Source organism: Sinohyriopsis cumingii, chromosome 6 (genome assembly GCF_028554795.1).
Source record: "Sinohyriopsis cumingii isolate HCF-2022 chromosome 6, ASM2855479v2, whole genome shotgun sequence".
Classification (NCBI taxonomy): Eukaryota; Metazoa; Mollusca; class Bivalvia; order Unionida; family Unionidae; genus Sinohyriopsis; species Sinohyriopsis cumingii.
Window position 1 is genome coordinate 160,533,446 of NC_142966.1, and position 19,839 is coordinate 160,553,284.

The 19,839-nt window shown below is 36.2% G+C and overlaps 1 protein-coding gene across 4 annotated transcripts in view; it reads left to right on the plus strand.

The window, feature by feature from the left end:
• Positions 1 to 19,839, plus strand: part of LOC149798401 (receptor-type tyrosine-protein phosphatase alpha-like) — a 611,129-nt gene that overhangs the window by 36,602 nt on the left and 554,688 nt on the right. For all 4 annotated transcript variants that reach the window (XM_089963598.1, XM_089963597.1, XM_089963599.1 and 1 more), the window contains 4 exons: positions 4,586 to 4,822; positions 13,026 to 13,220; positions 14,249 to 14,395; positions 19,144 to 19,284. In XM_089963598.1, the coding sequence (XP_089819724.1) occupies positions 4,586 to 4,822; positions 13,026 to 13,220; positions 14,249 to 14,395; positions 19,144 to 19,284 (720 nt within the window). The remainder of the gene's footprint in view (positions 1 to 4,585; positions 4,823 to 13,025; positions 13,221 to 14,248; positions 14,396 to 19,143; positions 19,285 to 19,839) is intronic.

Consider the following 19,839-nt stretch of genomic DNA (forward strand, 5'->3'; position numbering starts at 1 on the left):
TTGAAGTTGCAATAAAATAATCGAATTCCCAGGCAATAGCCCTAGTGCGCTAGGAGCTGATGAAAACCCTCACTGAAAATGCATACCGAGTTGTGTGTGTTCCTATTGTTTGTAGATTGAACCTGTGGAGAACAATTCAAATATGACAATTATACAACTGATTCCCTACTATTTCCGAGATATTTAAGTTTTACGAGTTTACATCTATGTACATTGTGTAGATAAAAGAGTAATAATAAATTGCTCACCTAAGTCTTTTCACGTGTCTAGGGCAGCTCTACATGATAATATTCCACCTGTCCTGTTTATGTAACATTTGCAAAAAGAGCAAAAGGCTTATATAAATAAAATGTATTACAAAACAAAAGGCAAACAACTATCAAGTATATATAAGTACATCATAGTTCAGTTTTTATTCAGTGTCTATTCGGCACGTCTTGCCTTGTCTCTTGTATTCATGAAATGGAACATCTCTTTTCACTTTCCAGTAGTAGTCTGCAAGCACTGATGGGCTCCATTTGCCCTGATAGCGTTTCTCCATTGTTGCAATGACTTGATGAATTCGCTCGCCCTGCTTGTTACACACAGCTCCCCACTTCGGAGGAAAAAATCTAGATGAGAGTGCAATTTCGTTTATCTTTAGTGACATGATGCAACCAAGGCTTTTGAATACCTTGAGGAGATTTTCATCCAACTCCCTGTAGTCGTTTGCCTCGTTGTTTCTGAGACTCTTTGCTGCCACATAATGTAGTATTTTCTGTATCCAGTCTGCAGACTAAGCAAGAGAGCACGAACCTTCATATTGCCACAGCTACCACTGATGTTGGTCATAGTTTATACACCTCAAAATTTTCTTCATGTTTTCATAGGTTTCCTTCATATGGACTTCATTACCAGCAGGGAATGATGTCAAAACACTAATATTATGCAGCTAAACATATTTAAGACTCGTCATCGATGAATATCTGAACAGTCGCCATTAATTTGGATCATTAACGATGTTGAGAGCTGCCATCACACCATCGATGTTGTTGCAGGCTACAGGAACGACGTCCATGAAGAAGAATGGGACAATAACCTTTTGACGGTCACGGAACATGGAAACCAAAGCATCACCTGCCAGGAGATTCCACTGTTGTTGTCTGGAGGCCAACAGCTTTGCTGCACTCTTAAATAGTTCCAAATTCATTACAAGGTCATTTAGTTCACCTTGTATTATAAGGTGTGATTCAGAGGAGGAGGATGGGAGAAAATGTGGATCATGTAACATTGATGGTTCAGGACTAGAAGTTTCATCCTCTTCATTTTCCGCGTCTGATTCAAGTGAGAATGATTATGGTGCATCAGGAACCGGCAGTCCTTCTCCGTGGGGTACTGAGCATATAGCTGATGGAATGTTTGGAAAATGCACAGTCCACTTTTTCTTCTTTGACACACCTTCCCAAACTGGAGGGATCGTGCAAAAATAACAATTGCTTATACGATATATTGGCTCTCTCTAAATCATTGGCACTACAAAAAATATAGATTTCCTGTTCCTTTTCAACCACTGGAGACGATTTGTTGAAAAGTTTTGCAGCATATATGTAGAGCCCACCTCTTGTCCTGACTGCCCATTCTGCAGTCAAACTAAAGGTGATAGGCTGCCATAACCATAGTGGTTATACTGCACGTGTGTGATGCAAACGTCACTTTACCACATGCATATCAGAAGTAATCTGCATTGTCCACACAATTACGAGGCATATCCGCTAACTTTGTCTAAACAAAAATGCATCCCGTAGCAAATTCATACACTGACAAATACGAGAGCACGACACGTTATGATTTTTGGATCTGATAAAAGCAATTTGCGCAAAAGGGTAATGTAAGTTTAGGTATGAATGCATCAATCATGACGTCTAGGAATAATATGATGCAATACATATCATGTATGACACATTCATCACTCATTGTTTTGCCTAAAAGGCAACAACTGTCCAAATCCAGTCTTAGATTTATTGATAGATCCAGTCGAAGATGTATTTGAGTCATTTCTCGTTTAAATTGAAAATACTTCCGTTTATAACTCACTTATCCTCTGCCATTTCGAAATAAAGGGTCGTATATACCGACCTAGTATCACTTGTAAGCCTCATTTCCGTTCTCATTGACCCATAATTAATAACGTTTGACTAAAAAGAAATTGGAAGCATTTTGACTCAGTACGACATGTTAAAACTATGTGCGTCAGAATAATATTGTTAGCATTCTTTTGTCATGGGCGGTACTATTTGTAATCCATACGCTTTTTACGTTCGAGTCTAAGATTGATATTCATATACATTTTATAATATTCCTTTGTTTAAAGATTCCAAGCTTACCACTTTTGGCATTCATGACTATAGCCCAACAGTGGCAAAGTTTTACACGATTAATAAATATTGCAGTGGACTTTTCAATAGTCCATTACTTCTGCAATCCTGAGGTAATTGGTATATCAATAAACGAGTAGCCGCCGCAAGTTTGGCCATATGTGTGACCACAATTTCTGTTTGTCTGACACCAATGGCTTTATATCGGGAGTAAGTGCAATAAGGTAAATGAAAAAGAAAGACGTTATTATTTGCACCATGTAACATAAAAACCAGGAGTTTCTATCGGAAAGTACAAGTAAATCCTAGCAGCAAAAAAGTTGTATCCTCTCATTCATCCGATACCACTGTCTGGATAATTGTTACCACTGACCTGCTTTGTTGCGTAAATTAGAATCCCAACCACCAGCATGACATCCACAACCAAATGCACAAAGTCATTAGCAAGAAAGCATAAACTAAATAGGTAAAAGCAGAGAAACATAATATAAATTAAGATTTCACGCAACACGTTTATTTAGCACTTAATATGAACTGCAAAACGCCCATGATGTCCGTGATATACTAAAAATGAAAGGTTGATACTTACGATGAGTATAATAAAAACTATGCAGGGTCGATGAGGTACGATTTTGCAATGTTAAACCAAAACCAACCCAAGGTATATTCATTTACAAAAATTAACATGCGCGTGATCGTAATCAAACAAAACTATGATTACCTAATTTATAAAAATGAATATGCTTGTGTTCAACGCAACTCAATACTAAATCGAAGGCCATGTGGTAGGTTTAGCTTTCTCAACAGGTGCCAAGCAGACATCAAAATGTTCCTTGTGAAAAGTATCTTCATGAATCTTATTTTCAGAAAGGAATCTGATTAAAATCAAATCTCCACAGTCATATGTTTAGATCCAATCGACACCAATACGAGTTCATATTCTGTTAATCATGTGGTTTATCAATTAAATAACAACTAGTAACGCAAGTAAAACTTAAGTATTAACGATAACTCTCCCTAACACGAACTTTCAATCCTTTTAGATAGGATACTAAATATAAGTGGACTGGAGATTTCAGAGGTCATCAAAACATGAAATATTATCGATGTCTGTCGCAACTGCACGTAAGACTATCAGACAGATTTTGAGGGTACAAACATGTTGGCTGGATGTACACATTGTCGAGGACGCCACCAGGTTAACGCAAAAACGTTTTGCGTTCTTCTCAACGGGCAGGGGATCAATATTCAATTTTGAAAATAAACGTAGCGCGCCTTGGTCCATGTTAGACACTAGCACCCTTTGACTATAATTAAATGCAGACAACCTGACTATTCGTACGTTTTTGTCATCTTTGTAAGTTATAAATATGTTGTTTGACGGATATTTGAGTACAAGGTCTAGCCTTATTTACGAATTTATAACGTTCTTAAAGAAAACGTCTGACCAACATCCTGGTTATGTTAATGTGTCTTATGTTTATCTATAATGTTGTGGTGACTAACATTATTATTTCCTATCTTATGACACGTTTGAAGAGTCATTTTCAGTTGTGTTAAGATGTAATTTGACAGTGATCATTTATTTACAATTTGGTCGTTTAAATTAAAAAGACCTCGTTGGTATTTTGGATAAAATTACTACTTGGGATTTGTGTGAATTCATTTAGAACCATTCGTGATTATATCATTGTGATCCATCAAAACGGTCGGTACAACAATATATTCAAGCATATTGGCACATTAGCACATTCAATATTAAAATGCATTATATCCTGTTGAATTTGTGATAAAACATTTAGCTTTATTTGGGGTTTAACTTACAATACTATAAGTTCCTCTTAAATTTTCATTTTGTAGCATTTTAACTTTGAAATTTAAATGGATTTGTTGAAAGTTTCTTTTATTTCTGCTACTTAATTTGAGACCACACCGACATAACATTGTATGATAGTAACTGGATAGTTAGTACGATGTTTAAACCTTGCTTCTCATAATACCTACATATTGCCCAAAAGATGCACCTGCAAAATATATGAGACAGAACAGTGAATATTGTTATTACCAACCTGGGCAAAACCCTTCTAGAATTATATTGCAGACATTGTAGGGATTGTAGTACATATTGGTGCGTATGGATTGATAGTTGGACGGAGGGGATTTCAAATAGAGTAAACATTACTCAAAATCATTTTAAAATAAATAAACAAAGGAAATACTTTTTTTCGAAGGCACGATGAATTTTGCTCTACATAAGTCTGCTCTCCAGTCAACAACATTGGAGTATATGAATTTCCGCTGGACTGCTGATAAGGCTGTGGATGGGAAAATAGATGGCAGCAATCCGGTAACGTCAAAGACATGTAGCGCAACTGCTGTTGCAGACAATGCTAACCATACATGGGAAGTTGAAATTGGCTTCAACATTACCGTAAACACCATCACGGTTTATGGAAGAACAGATCAAGGTATGGTTGTGTCTCAAACTTTGATCGTTTTAACCTCATCAAGAGAAGCTTATCGGCTTTAATTGTCTTTTCTAAACATTTTAACAGTGTTACAAATCAGTTTGTGGACGTTTATTATTATTATTATTAGCAGTAGTAGTAGTAGTAGTAGTAGTAGTAGTAGTAGCTGTAGTAGTAGTAGTATTGCACATAAAGATATAAAATAAATTACATCGGTAAATAGTGTCGCAGAGATTTGCGCACAGGTCATAAACTATCGTTTGACTAAAATAATACCTCGACTTCATTGGGAAGCTAATGATTTTCAAGGATTGAGAAAGGCAGAGTAAATGGAATAGTTGCTCCAGGACAAGCAACACTGTTGGTTGAATGTCGATTGAGTTGTGGTGATCGGCAAGTTTCACATTTATTTTATTGCGAATGTGGCTTAAGATTTTTCACACGCTTTCTGCAGTCAACGTTTTCGTAAATATATTACTTGATACAGATTTAGGAAGTAATGAGATGCATTGTGCTTTCGCTCGATATCCTAACTTTTGTTGGATAGTAAAGGTAACTCATATAGCCGAACCATAGTTACATCTTGAAATATGCTTTTCAGACGTTCTGAATAATCTGTTTCCAATGAGTAAACTATGAAGCGGGGCACCTTGGTTTTCTCTTTGTTTTACTCTCCATGGGCCGTGAGTTTTTTATACTGGACACTCTCCCGGGGCTTTTTATCAGTGTGACACGTGTACGTCAGCGCGCTTAAGCAATTGCTTCTTAGCCTTCCCATTTGAAATAAATTAGAAAGTTATAATTCTAATAAGTATAATTGGATGAAACAAGTGTAAGTGGCTCGACATGGGGAAGACAACATTTTGTGATCAACAATGTGTCGGCAAGTACTGTTGGATACACGCTGGCATAATTAGAAGGGGTTGAGGTCCTATTGTAATATATCACGTAGGCGCTCTCGGACTAATACCTTTATTATGAGCGAAAACGATGGGCCCGCACGTATGAGCGTTCCAAGCAAAATGTGATAAATAAATTAGAGGAAACGTTATATTAGAAATATCAAACAATTTACATATAATGCCACTATCAATGATCATTTAACGACAACTCAAAATGCGTCTGCGCAGTATGCGATGACGTTAGTAAAAATAGAAGAGATCGAAAATGATCACGTATGGAAAACAGTTGTATAATATCATGGTTGAGTATCAATCCTCGTTGCATAATTAGGTGTGGAAATCAATGTCATTATCCACCTATTTATTGCAAATATCCCCATCACAGGCTGATGTCCAAAGCGAATGATTGTGATAAGATCTAGACGATCATTGCACCACGGATAATAAACTACGTGAGTTAAAGTTACAAATATGACTAAAGTCTGACCTGAAAAGATGTGAAAAAATGCGTGAGGCGACCGTGAAAACTTCATATGATGACTTTCTTGCCATGTGGTTCCCCAGCGATATCAGCGTTCGTCACAGGTAAACAATCACGTGACATTCGTCAGTGTCAATTGTTAAGGCTTCATAAAGATTGATACTCAAACGAATAAGCCCCACTCGTATACAGACGGTGGATAATCTGGGAAAACAAATCAACATACCAATACCAGAATTGTAAACAACCCTCAAGCTGGTACTTAATTGTACAATCGATATGCCGTTGTGTCAGGTTGAGCATGCGAAGAACGTTGATTCGTCTCCATGGTGTCCTGCATACGCAACCCGGTTCATTGATTAAACAATATAGAGCTCACATCTTTTCTGGAGCATTGACGATCGCATAGAATGATCAAATCTTGCATAACTTGCTGTGTTGCGGGTCCAGTATGTATCACAAATCGCACACGTTGAACTTGATAACATTTTCAACAGCGCGTTGTTCAGCATCAAAATACAATTGTCTCAACCGCTTCCGCAGAAAATTAGCATCATGATAGCAACCAAAATGTATTTTACCGACGTTATGACACCCAGCGAAGTTTTCCTGACTGAAGTGATCTCGCATGGATTACACCATGGGCTTGGCACAATAACAAAATAATCATTGGATCTTGTTAATAATCAACGAGGTTATCTATGTGGTAACGTCATCATGATATGCCTTGGGTGTATCCGGCGACACGGTGATATGAGCCTTGTGTCCTGCCACTCTGAGATATCGTTTCGTTGATGCATCACCCGCCGTGGTCATACTGTGTATCCGCCGGTATCACTGCCATCTCTTCTCTCACACACCATCGTAATCATTGCTGCGACGGGTCACGTTTGAAATTTTAATTGTCGTTAAACTCCAGAAAACATCAGTAGAAATTATTGTTCCACCTTCTATATCTTCAGATGCTTATCGATATCAAACTAATTCAACATAGGTCACGGCGACTCCAGTGGTCTTTATTTTTTGAACGGCGGGTTTCATCGCTGTCGTGCTCGTAATTTAATTGTTTCATGCGGCTACGCCACAGGAAGTCTTTCTGCCATCCTATAATCGTATCACAAGTGTACGGCTAAAATGTTCGAAAATGACTTGATCGTTTTAAACACCATGATGTCCGTTGCGATAATTTAGTCCTGAAATGTTTCATAAACGCGTTTACGTGTCCTAGAAATTCTCAGCCTTGATCAACCTGCGTCAGACTTGGTCAAATCATGGTCCACGCGCGAATATGCGATTATATGTGTCCGCGACCTCGGTGACCGTTTTCTATGTAAATGGTGTAGCCTTATTGTGACAGAAACAAAATATTCGCCTGGTGAACTTCGTTGGTTGTTTTGATGACAAACGACTCCCATGCATTTTGTTCTTGATGCCGGTAAATAAATCTGACATAAATGCTTGTCGCACCATCCAAATAGCGGAAATATTAAAAAAAAAATTAAACGCGAGGGGCATTTGCTAATTTTCTAACATTGCGGTGTCTTTCCAAAAACCACTGCTCTGTAATAAATCGATTCCATCATAGGAGTGTTAACATTCCAATATTTGTTTAAGACCCTTGTCAACTGCCTCCAACCGCTAACATTGCCCTTATTGCGGTTGTTATTAACCATCTTGCAAGATGTTGCCGTACATATGGTGAACTCTTTTTATTTAACCGGCCAATTTTTTTTCTCACGATAAACTATGTTTGGCTGAGTTAAATCACAGTTACTGAATGTAAGATCGTGTCGGTAACATTCACAATCAGTCTGCATGGCTGTTTTGTCACAATCGAGAGGACGTCGATCTAGTAGAATATTCAGTCGAGTCCCATTCCCATAGTAATTATACCCCGATAAATGTTTCCGTTCTGGATATTTCGTTAATGACAATGCACTGCATTCAACCAACTTATTTGCCGTCGACATAAATTTATATATTTCCACGCCAAATCGCGCACACATCCTTATGATTGGGTTCCGTTCATTTATCGCGATCATTATATGTCATTCTACTGCGTCCATATAACACTTGCAGCGCAGACAATATAAACGTGTGGACATTTCATAACACTATGGCAGTCAATGAACTCACCACATACAATCCATTGACCAATTACAATAAATTGTCTGAAGAACGTTTACTATCCCGTGATGAGTTTCACATAGTTAACAGTTCATCATCAAAATAAAAACCCAACGGTAAAAATCCATTTGGCATAACCCAACAGTGTGAGTGAGATAATCATATGACCATTGGTTTGCCGTACGACTCATTTGTTACTTAACCTCGTTATGAGAATGCTACGACGGATAGGTAATATCAAGTTGCGCCAATCGCAGATGACCAGACGTATTATATCGTTCTGCAAGATTACATCGAGACCACCAACAACATGGAAGTCAGCGACCTTGTTGGATTCTTCAGCAACATGAAATTCGAAAATGCCATAGAAGACATAGAGATCCCCATGGCAAGAGAAGCAGTCGCAGTGACTCTGATGCTCAGAAAGCTTCTTCCCGGGATATTTAAGCGACCCTCATTCATTCCTGAGCGTATCGGAAAAGCCATTGCCGCACCAGAACGCACAAAAATCGCCATGAAAAAGGCAAGGGAAGATGTCTTCGCATGAAATATCACCATATAATTAATCAGAACTGCCAACGCTAATACAATTTATAACGAGAAAGCCCGTCAGATAAGTTCTGAGAAAATCGCCACGTTAGTCGCGAGTGAGTATGAACACAGTGATAAACATTTATTGTAGCTTAAAAGAATTCTAAATCAAAGGGAGACTGTTTAAGGTGGGTTTATTGAGAGATTTGCCGTCTCACTAGGGTAAATGATGACGAACCCAGACGAGAAAAAGTTTTAAAAGAGGTAGGGGTTAAATTATCTGAATAAATTGCATCATAGGCGGCAAGGAAATCGAAATATGCATAGACACCGGTGACTTGAGAACAACACTACCTGGACTTGCGCGGTACTTCGATGAGTACTCCGGTAACAATAGTCCCTCAATGATGTTATCAAAGGATACTTCAAGTGACGATGGCACTACATTTGGATAGGCGGTAAGACTATTTTGTCGCTTCAGCCACCGCTAACGATGGACAACACCGCTATACCTTTTGCTATTTCATCGACGCCAAATACAAATTTCAACCTGGGATATGCAGTACGACGAGCACAAATTATTGACGAGGTCAATTTAGTTGCGTAATTCAATCGCAACACATCTTTGCTCTTTGTAGAAATGTTAGGGTATTTTTGGGGTCAAACGCATAGCTCTGCTGACAACGAGGTTATTTGCAGTGACGCTGCAGCAGGTGATGGAAAAGTTACATTGCCAAAATTGTCTTAGTGGATGCCCACTACTTAGTTTTATGTCAGGAAGTGGTCACTGTACGTTACGGTAGCTGTCGATGGCTTCGTATACTCTTCAAATTGCTTTCAGTGTGTTTTTCATGTGGTAGATCACAGAACAGCGATAGGTTTCTGCTCCGCGATATGTGTTCATAGCGTATTACGACAACAAATGATTAAATGCTCATGAAAAACCCATGGCATTTGATTGACTTGTAGTCAGTGAAGGTTCTTGACTGTTAAATGGTTATCAAGAACCATCACAAGAAAGCCATCTGATTTTTTAAAATCAAAATCATGTCGCACGATCATACCACAGACTAATGGGTTTTACTGGAGGATAACAGAACGTTGATATTGGAATCCAGATATTGCAGAAAGAATTCACCGCGTCGAATCCCATCTACTATTATTTTATTGAAGCGTCTCGAAATATTCATACAGATCGTCGTTATCATGCATTTCGAGGCATGCATGGATACGACAGGCACAGGTATTGTCACCTATATATGAATCTCCGTGATATTATCGGATAAGATACTACTCGTTAAGGGAGTGTGTAGAAGAATGAAGGTCGTTAACTCCCCTGTTTTAAACCTAGAGCAATTCATCATATGCGCGTTACTGGATCAACGGGAAATAATGTTAAAACTTTACAATCTGAACTAAAAATTGCCAAAACCGGCATATACAGACTTCCAAATTCAGTTCGTGTCGCCGATATATAAATTAGTGATGTCGACAGTGACAGTAAAACCATTAAATCATTTAATGGAAATTCCAATAAAATTGCATTGAAACTTTCTGATGTTGCCACGAAAGTAGCCACTCTGGAAATAGTGGTACCACAACAGAAATTAATCTCGAGCTAATATATGAGATCAGAAACATTTAGGATTAAAGTTATGAAGTTCGTCCTCATGACTTTAAAAAAAGAGATTTGGAAAAGCAGCGGGGAAACAAATAAATCCCTATGGTTGCGTGAATGCCAGCCCAGATGGGTATCATATTTATAAATCTGGTATTCCGATTAATGGCAAGGACGCCTGAAATACCAGTACTGGAGACACGGCTTGATTCATCTATATAAAGGTTAAATGACCTACAAGGCTTTGTACAACCGACCATTGAAATAATTCATAATCTAAAATAAACTTTGAGCAAACACTTCTACACGTAGTTCCATCTGGCTCAGGGGACGTCGATGGGAATAAGAATATAAGAGTATTTCACCTCTTTACCTGAACATGATATCGACTGGCGATGTGAGACAAAATTCATCGTTAGTGTGCTGCAATACACCTTCGGACCATGTAAACCACCGCTGAGTCCAGAGGAGGATAAAACAAACTGCAATGGACCTCTGAATATTATAGTATAGGGAAAGGTAGTTTGGTTAAATGCTGTTTTTAAATTAAAACCGCATGACAAATCTACTTAAAACAGACTATGTTCAATGGACTGAACTTTTAAATATAATTGCGAAATTAAACTATGGGTGGGGTGGGTTTTTGCGGCTTACTACGATTATCCTTAGATAATAAATAGACCGTCAGTAATATCAATGTAATAATTCAACGACGCAATTGTGAGCGTAAATTGATAAAAGGCAACCGATACTACAGCAATATAAATGTAATCTCCAGCCAGTTCAATTAAGAAGGACGCGGTATAATCAATACTGCATCAGAATCACGAATTATTAATAACACCACAAGTGAGATGTTTTGTATTGGCTAAACATCACAGTTTTGTACACAAGGTGACATACAATGGTCAGAGACCCCAACTAACAGCATCCTCTGGCTGCGTGTCAGTATGCAATGTTTTCGCGACCCACCCCACATTTTTGTTTCCATACCAATGTGAGTTTGAAAAATAGAACGCCAAGGTGTCCCTTCTCTTCTGCTCAATGTTGCCGAAGTATGTGTTGTAAGTCCGGTGGATAGAAATGGTAAGGAACCGCGAAAGAGATGCATGTTTTGGCTTTGTCGACTTTTAAATTTCAGAGGGGTTTGTTCACTGCCTAAGCATTTATTCCCATCTGAATCCTCTACTTCTAAGGCACCCACTTACTTATAGTCTCTTGTCAATGCTTACCAGACTGGGATAGATTAGTCAGGCCGTATGGAGTATAATTTATTCCGCTTTCGGGTGGCAGCTGGTGGTGAGCAATACTAGTAGGTAAATTCATTTGCACTACAGGATGATTATTATGTTCTCCTCCCAGGCAACAAATAATCCATTTGACCTGATTCACGTCTAGAACGCAAAAGTAATTGTATTATATAAATCATTGGCGAACTCCGATAATATTTTGAAACGGCCTCTAAATCGATCCAATTTGATTTTATTTCGTTAATGAATTAGTATCACGATCTATGGGGTGCCTCATAGAGACACCATTGTTTATTCTTGAAATGAAACTATTGCTTTACAAAGGCTCCATTTAAGTAATGTCCACATTGTTGTCCGATTAATTTAAAAGGAGTGACGATTGTACAACATGACATTAATCACACTCAGCTCACTATGAACAAGTTTAACCAAACAATCCGTTCTCCAGGGTAATGATCTAGTCATCAATCTTAGTGTCTTTTGGTTCTTAGATTTACTGCTACTATGGGGCGTTGGTATATAAGGAACATCTATAAACATTGGTGAGTAGAGTATAGTCTTTAAAGTTGGTTTTCCTAAAATTGACAGTGAACGAACTTAGAATATTTATTTCAGTGCGATGGTCGTTTCTGGAAATGTTCATTTTAGAGGCTAAGAAAACTCCTCCAGCTTTATCGTCAGCCGATGTAAGGAAGGGCCATATTTGGTCATGACACATTTAAGGTCTGACACTGTTCAATTGGGTTCAGGGAAAGAGACAGTGATTTCAAAGTCAATGTTCATTGTATACATTGAATCATGAGCGTGAACAGGCTTATATGGGAGTGCTTAAAAACACAAAGAAATTGTGAATACACCACTGAGCAATATACAATGAAAATTCATATGTTAAAGAAGAGACATACATCATGTTTTGGGTATAGCTGAAAAAAAATTTTTTCCATAAGAAATGAAAAACATGGCTATATTAAATATCCTTAGTAATATAAACAAAATAGTTGTTGTTGCAAAATGCCCAAACCTAGATGTCTTTCTGTCAGCCACGTTCATTGAATGTAGACAAAACGTTATTATAATCTTTTTTAAATGACTAATCGACCAAATTACTCATATAATTTTATATACGCAATCCTCTAAAAAGACGCAGATCATGTTTAGGTTTTAGATTTGAAGAAGCTTGCACACGAATTCAGAAACATTATTGACTTATAAAGGATATATTATACTGTATTTGTTTTGTTAAGATTTGATGCCTTATGAAAGTAATCTGTATGTTGTCTTACTTTTCTTTTAGTGGTGGATCAACTTTCTGGCTTTAATATGTATCTTGGTAATAATTCAAGGTCGTGGACGTACAACCAACAATTAGTGGTGGTCTCATCAGCTAGTAACATACATGTTTCTAAACCTAATAATACCGTTGCCCGTTTCATCTCTTTGGTGAGGCTCAGCAATATCTTGACCATATGCGAAGTTATTGTTGATGGTGGTAAGTTCTTTATTATATTTTCCACTTTAAGTGGTCAAAAAAGAATAATAAATCAGATATAATAATATTGCAGCGATTCCCATAACGTTAGAAAACAATATCAATGGTAGAATAATTACTAATTAACTCATAGCCAGGTGAGTTTTGGAACACTATTTTTAGTAGCATATCTACTATTATATTTAGTTCTCCTCCGCAACGAGATATTCGTCAGAACCGTTGTCCAAAATTCCGCTCGTTTTGCTTGAAGTATTTGATTAATAGATATCACAATATTCATAAGCTCCATTAATTACTTCATGGGTAATAATGTTCATTTAAGTTTGTTGAAAGTTGAACAAACATACAAATATATGACTCGAATTTGTGTTGAGAGCTCTAAATAACCATTTGAAATAACGTCGATATGCTTTGAAAATATATTAGCAAGTATCTGTAAACCTAATTACAGTGAAAATATCCAATGATTAAAGAAATCTGAAGCATTGGTAAGTTGATTAAAAGAGAATAAAAGCAAAATTGGTGGATTGTTTTGCTGAGTACTAAGTATGTAGCATTTTAAAGAGTCGCATTTCATATGTTAAACATATTTATCACATACATATAAAAGTGAAACCACATCTCAAGATTTGTTCATGTTGGCGTCCATATTTTATTATTGGGTCAAAATATTTAAATTTTATGTGTGACACCCTTGTTATGACAGCTGGATGCGTAGAATTATGATACTCAGTGCCTCTTAGATACATGTTTCAGTAAGTACTATTTATCTAGTGTAAAGCACACACATCCCTCAATATGTGTTTTTGTCTTAATGATAAATGATGCATGTTTCCTGCTCATTCTCTTAAATCCAAGTTATCTCATGCTTTGTTATTACTTCATATCCACATTATTCTGACACGGCAATGTTAGCATTTGTAAATCTGGTGAAGATAAATGCTGAATTTATTTAATACTATCATATTTTAATGTTTGCTCAATTTTGTTTTGTTACATGTAATATTTTATATTTAACTAAACTCCAGAGTGTACCGACGGTGTGTTTTCCGGGTTTACTGCGTTTTGTAACAATACATGTGGAAAATGTGTCCATGGTCAGCCATGTAACAAAACGGATGGAGCGTGTCCAAACGGGTGTGATCCAGGATGGAAAGGAACTCGTTGCAACCAAGGCAGGTGGAATGGTTTAAATAAATTAGAGTGATATTCTTCAAGGGTATATGATATTTTTGATATGAAAAGCAACATCAACCTACATGCATTTAAATTATATTCTATAACAAACTTATAAAATTCTTCAACCATTTTTAGCTTTAAAGATACAAAATTTCAACATGTGATTCCTTTACCTGTTGTTGTATTTTCTTAAACAAAAAGACTATAAATAATCTAGTAAATGTTAAATGCATTGATATCTTAAATTAAATCATGTTGCGTAAAATTGACTACAATCGAAGCAAAAACAAAATATTTAAACCTGAATCATCTTATAGCAGTTTGAAAAGAAGGTTTGTATATCATTCTTGTCACTTTCAGACGGTGGAATATGTCATTGTGAGGTTGTATCTAGAGTTTCAAAAGTGTTAGTGTTTATCGTATGATCATATACATATGATGATTTAATTACTCAATAAAAATATGACTAAAAATAAAACATTTGTATCAGCCAAACATAATTATTGCTATATCACAATTCATTATGTTTTCTCGTTGCATTATCACTAAGAGGCGTGAAACTGCTGCTAATCGGGACGATATGAAACAGAAAAGGATACAGTGCTATATTTTAGATGCACAATTCAAATCGAGGAAAAAAGTTCATGATAACCTTTATTACGTAATGACAATCAACGACATCATAACCATGATTATGCTTAGGAAATTGGCAAAGTAACCTATAATAATATACACAATTAATAAAACAAGATTGCGTTACGAAAATATGCTCTTAAAACAACTAGTAGAAATGATCGAAAACCAACAAGTTTTATAACATACGGTACATAATGTATCTCCCTAGAACAGAGTGACAATTCATATTATTAATATTCAGTACCTTGAAACACAGAGAGTCTTAAAGCATATATCACTCCTCCCCAATGTATGATGTCCAAAATGAAATCCAGATTTGTCTTTTAAAAGTACAATATTGAATGTGCTGATGTGCATGTAGTGGCGAATGTGCTAATGTGCCAACGGCCTAAAATGTGACGAGTGTTAACATTCTTTTGATGGATCACAATAATATAATTCAAAACGTCCTTCAGAGAATTACCTATAACTCCAAATTAATGATTTAGTCAAAATATTAATGAGCACCTTGTACTTCAAGTGAATAATGGAAATAAAAAATCCAGATATTTTAAAAATGAAACACAACAATACAGATTGATTCTACTTCGGATTATAGCAGAGATGAGGAACTTTTTTTTTATAAATGTTGTATACCCTTCCACTTGACCTGGTCGCAATGCCATTTTCTGGAAAAACTGATCCTAATGGAGAAGTTCATTTCTGCAACCCTATATGTCAGAATCAGGACTATGTTTATAAAACAAAAATTATGTACAATATGTTTATAGGTACTATTCAATTTATAATCATAGAGAAATACTAGCTCTCCACATTGTTGTTTACTACATAAATGTATCGAGTCAAATAGGCTCTATCCTGATTTCGGACAAAGGTCAATTACAAAAACTAAAGATAACCACAGAATATAATCATTGGGAACAACTCTATAAACGATGTAAATTAACTATAAAGAACACATACCCTCATAAAGTCATGCGAATGATATATGCAGTAAAGATGTTTTTAAATATCAGTCAAATATGCCTGTGAACAAAATGACATCAGGTGATGTCCTATGACACCATATATTTAATTATCTCTGATTTAATTTTATATTGCTAATGAAGGTTAGGGAATTGTGGTCACTGAATACTATAATCAGAGAAGGAGCGGTACTCAATATACACTTCAACGAGTTGCAAAGCCAATATCAAAGCCAAATATTCTGTCTCGATTGTGTAATAACGTATCTGGCTTTTGTTTAATTTGTCAGAGAAATAGCACACTGATGATCTACACCATTTTCTTCTTCATGAGTCAATAATCCACCAGCCCCAACAATTGCGCCAACATACATTTTAAATGAGTCATTGCTATTTGGAGCTGAACAAACTGGTGCACGCTTAAGGATGGCTCTAAACTTACCAAAAGCCTCATTGCATGCTTTCAGAATAATGGAACTTGATTTTCTTACTCAACAAATTGGTTTCGGTTGAGCTATTATGACAAATTTGGAACAATATTTCCGATAATATCCCACCAAACTCAAATTCGGATAAATACTTTACTGCTTTACTATGTACATGACATTCAAAGATAGTCCTGACAATAAATTCTAAAGGTTAAACTGGACAGTATCCCACAAAATGTCCTAAAAAGTAAAACACGCATCAAAAACCTCACATTTACTTAAATTAGTTTTAAAGGTTTCATCACTGAGTCTGTCAAAGAATTTTTGAATGGTTTCCATGTGATGTTTTCAGGTGTCATGTAAATGATGTCATCATCGATGTAAGCGTCACAGGTATCTAGAACAGCTGTAATCATGTTCACTAAATGTTGACAAGTACAAGGAGACCCTTTTGCCCCAAACCATATTACTTTATACTTTATAAATTCCATCTGGCGTTAAGAATGACGAAATTTCATTTGCCCATTCTGTAAGTGGAGTTTACCAGAATCCTTTCAAAGGTTGTAACTTCGTGACATATGTTGAATTTTGCAATTTTATCAATGCAGACAACAATTCTTAGCAATTGATATGAATCTGTTCTAACCACAATATTCATCTTTTTTAAGTCGATACACATGCAGAAATTATTTTCTCGTTTTGGCGAATTACAGTCAGTTTGGCGTGGAGTATTAAAATCATTATCCAGCAGATATTGAATACCTTTTCAAACTTTTCTGCTTGAGAGGCTTCATTGTAAATAGATGCTGTTTCTTTGATGCAAACTCTAGTGCTTCAACGTCGTGGTAGATTTTTTTTGTTCGCGTTGAACAATCCGGCAACAAGTCATCTTATTTCAATAATATCTGTTTTAGTTCACACTTTACCTTTAATTGCAGATATGAAAGTTTCTTGTCCAGTCTGTTTAATATTTCTGAATTATGACGATTATTTACAACAGCGTCACTGCAGTTCTATTTCCTTTTATGGATTAAATCCGCACCCTTAGTGTCAGATACAACTCAATTGACTGCATGATTAAAATAATTATCACTATCAACATAACCCGTTAACATATTAACATATAAAGAGTACTAATCATGTAATTTAAGTCACTTATTTTCATCCTAACGTTATAAGAAACATAACAATTAGCCAGAAGAAGACTTTAATGCATGGACATGAGAACTTTATCACTTGGATAAAAACCTCTCTTTTGTATTTCTGTCATAACTTAATTTCAAAGTTCAACTTGGCTCGAAAAAATGACCGACGCAGTCTACCATTATTCTGCTAAATGGTTCGCCAAATACATAGTTTCCAGATGACACTTAGGCAGATTTGTATTGAGTTTTCCTACCATTTTACAAGTGTGATTAGATCGACAATGTCTACAAAACATTACTTTTATAATTTTAATTCTTGACCAGTAAAATGACTCATGATGTCGTGATAAATCTTAGTGGCTCTTAAATCCCCATCCGAAGGAATTTCATGAGATAGGCTAGGAATTTCCTGTCTATACAATTAGGAACAATACTTTGATAACTCAATTGACCTCTCGTTAGCAGTTGGTACCTCAGATGTTTTCCATTTTCTCAGTTCTCATAAGGACCACATTTGTAACAAATAAAGAAACAGGTCATCTTCAGTTTCGCTAATAGCCTTCTGAAGGAAACAGAACATCTCAGGATCTTTCTCCTGTTCGGCAAAGGTTGATTGTCGCTTTTCACCCTAATTAGAATAAAGATAATGAGTAGAAAAAAGAGAATGATTATGATGAATACTTCTTGAATGATCAATATGAGGCGCAAACGTGACCTCATTAACAGCCTGACCAATAAATGGGTCAGCTAAAGGAATAATTTGTTTCTGATTAATATCATTCTCATGAGCTCTTTATGCAATAGCTCTAGTAAAAGAATGTGGACAAAGGTCAGTTACAAATTACACACATACATACGTTTAAGATACATCGAGGAAAGGTAAGCACACAATATATATCAAACATACATAACAATTGACAAAAAATGAAAATATAATATATTTAACTCGGACAGTGCATACATTGAGTTGAAACTATAATATATAGATATACAAATTTGCAAATGTAAAACTTTATAAGACAAAAAAAGATATTAATTTTGGATGCGCATCAATTCCTATTTCAGACACTTAAGATTACCCACTAAAATCATTTTCAAGTTCAGTACACAAATAATGAGTTATCTGTCAGAAAATGAGCCAAAATGCTATTACACTTGATAATCACTTTGTGACAATTGTTTTCCAAGCAATGAAAACTTCTTCAAAACAAACGGACACTGCACTGGTGAATATATCACTGGATGTCATGGCGCTATTTGCAAAAGAGGTATGACATATTTTCGGATAAAATATAATTGTCCCCAACAGCTAGGTGTGATTGACAGCTTTGTTTCTTTCTTTGGGGGCAGGAGAATATAGCATCGCATGCAGTGAAACGTGTGGCAATTGTTTTCGCGGCAATGACAATTGCTCCAAAGAAAACGGAAGCTGCACTGGTGGATGTAAAGCTGGATGGCAAGGTGATGATTGCAAAAGAAGGTATGACATTTCTAGACCAACAACAAATTGCCACCAAACACTAGATGCAATTTTCGTTTTATTCATTGACGCGTTTGTTTTTGTCTTCAGAGTGTGACACAGGAAAATATGGCCCTGGATGCAATGAAACATGTGGCAATTGCTTAGTCGGAAATGGAAATTGTCCCAAAGTAGACGGAAACTGCATTGGTGGATGTGAAGCTGGATATCATGGTGATGGTTGCAAAAAAGGTATGAACTATTTTCAAAACAATTGAAAGCATGATCAAAAGCTAGTTGCGACATTTGATCTCAGCAACAATATGTATTTTCTCTAGATGTTATTTTAAAGTCACAAGCAATATGGTAATCTCCATGATCGATCAAATTTTTTTTTATTAATTGCTGTACAACGCAAGTGGATAACATAATTTATTTCCAGCTGGTCTGGTCATGAACGTTCTGAAACACATGCGCCCATTAATTTCTGTTCTTTTATTCCCTGAGATACACTCTGTCAAATTTTTGTTTTGCAATGTTAGTCTGCAAAGGTTTTAATACTAACCATTGATATAAACTGAATTTGTGGCTTCAAAAGGCGAATTTAACAAAGATATATATTCACGGAATGAGAGAATCATAAGGACCGATCATGATTCTTAATAACTTCAAAGATGCCAGTGGATAAAATAATCAGCACCTGCAAGTCTGGTGAAACAAGTTATGAAATACACGTAACCATTAAATTATTGTGGCCTTTTGTTCATTAATTGGTGTGTTCTCTGTCAGATTTTTCTGTTTGTATTT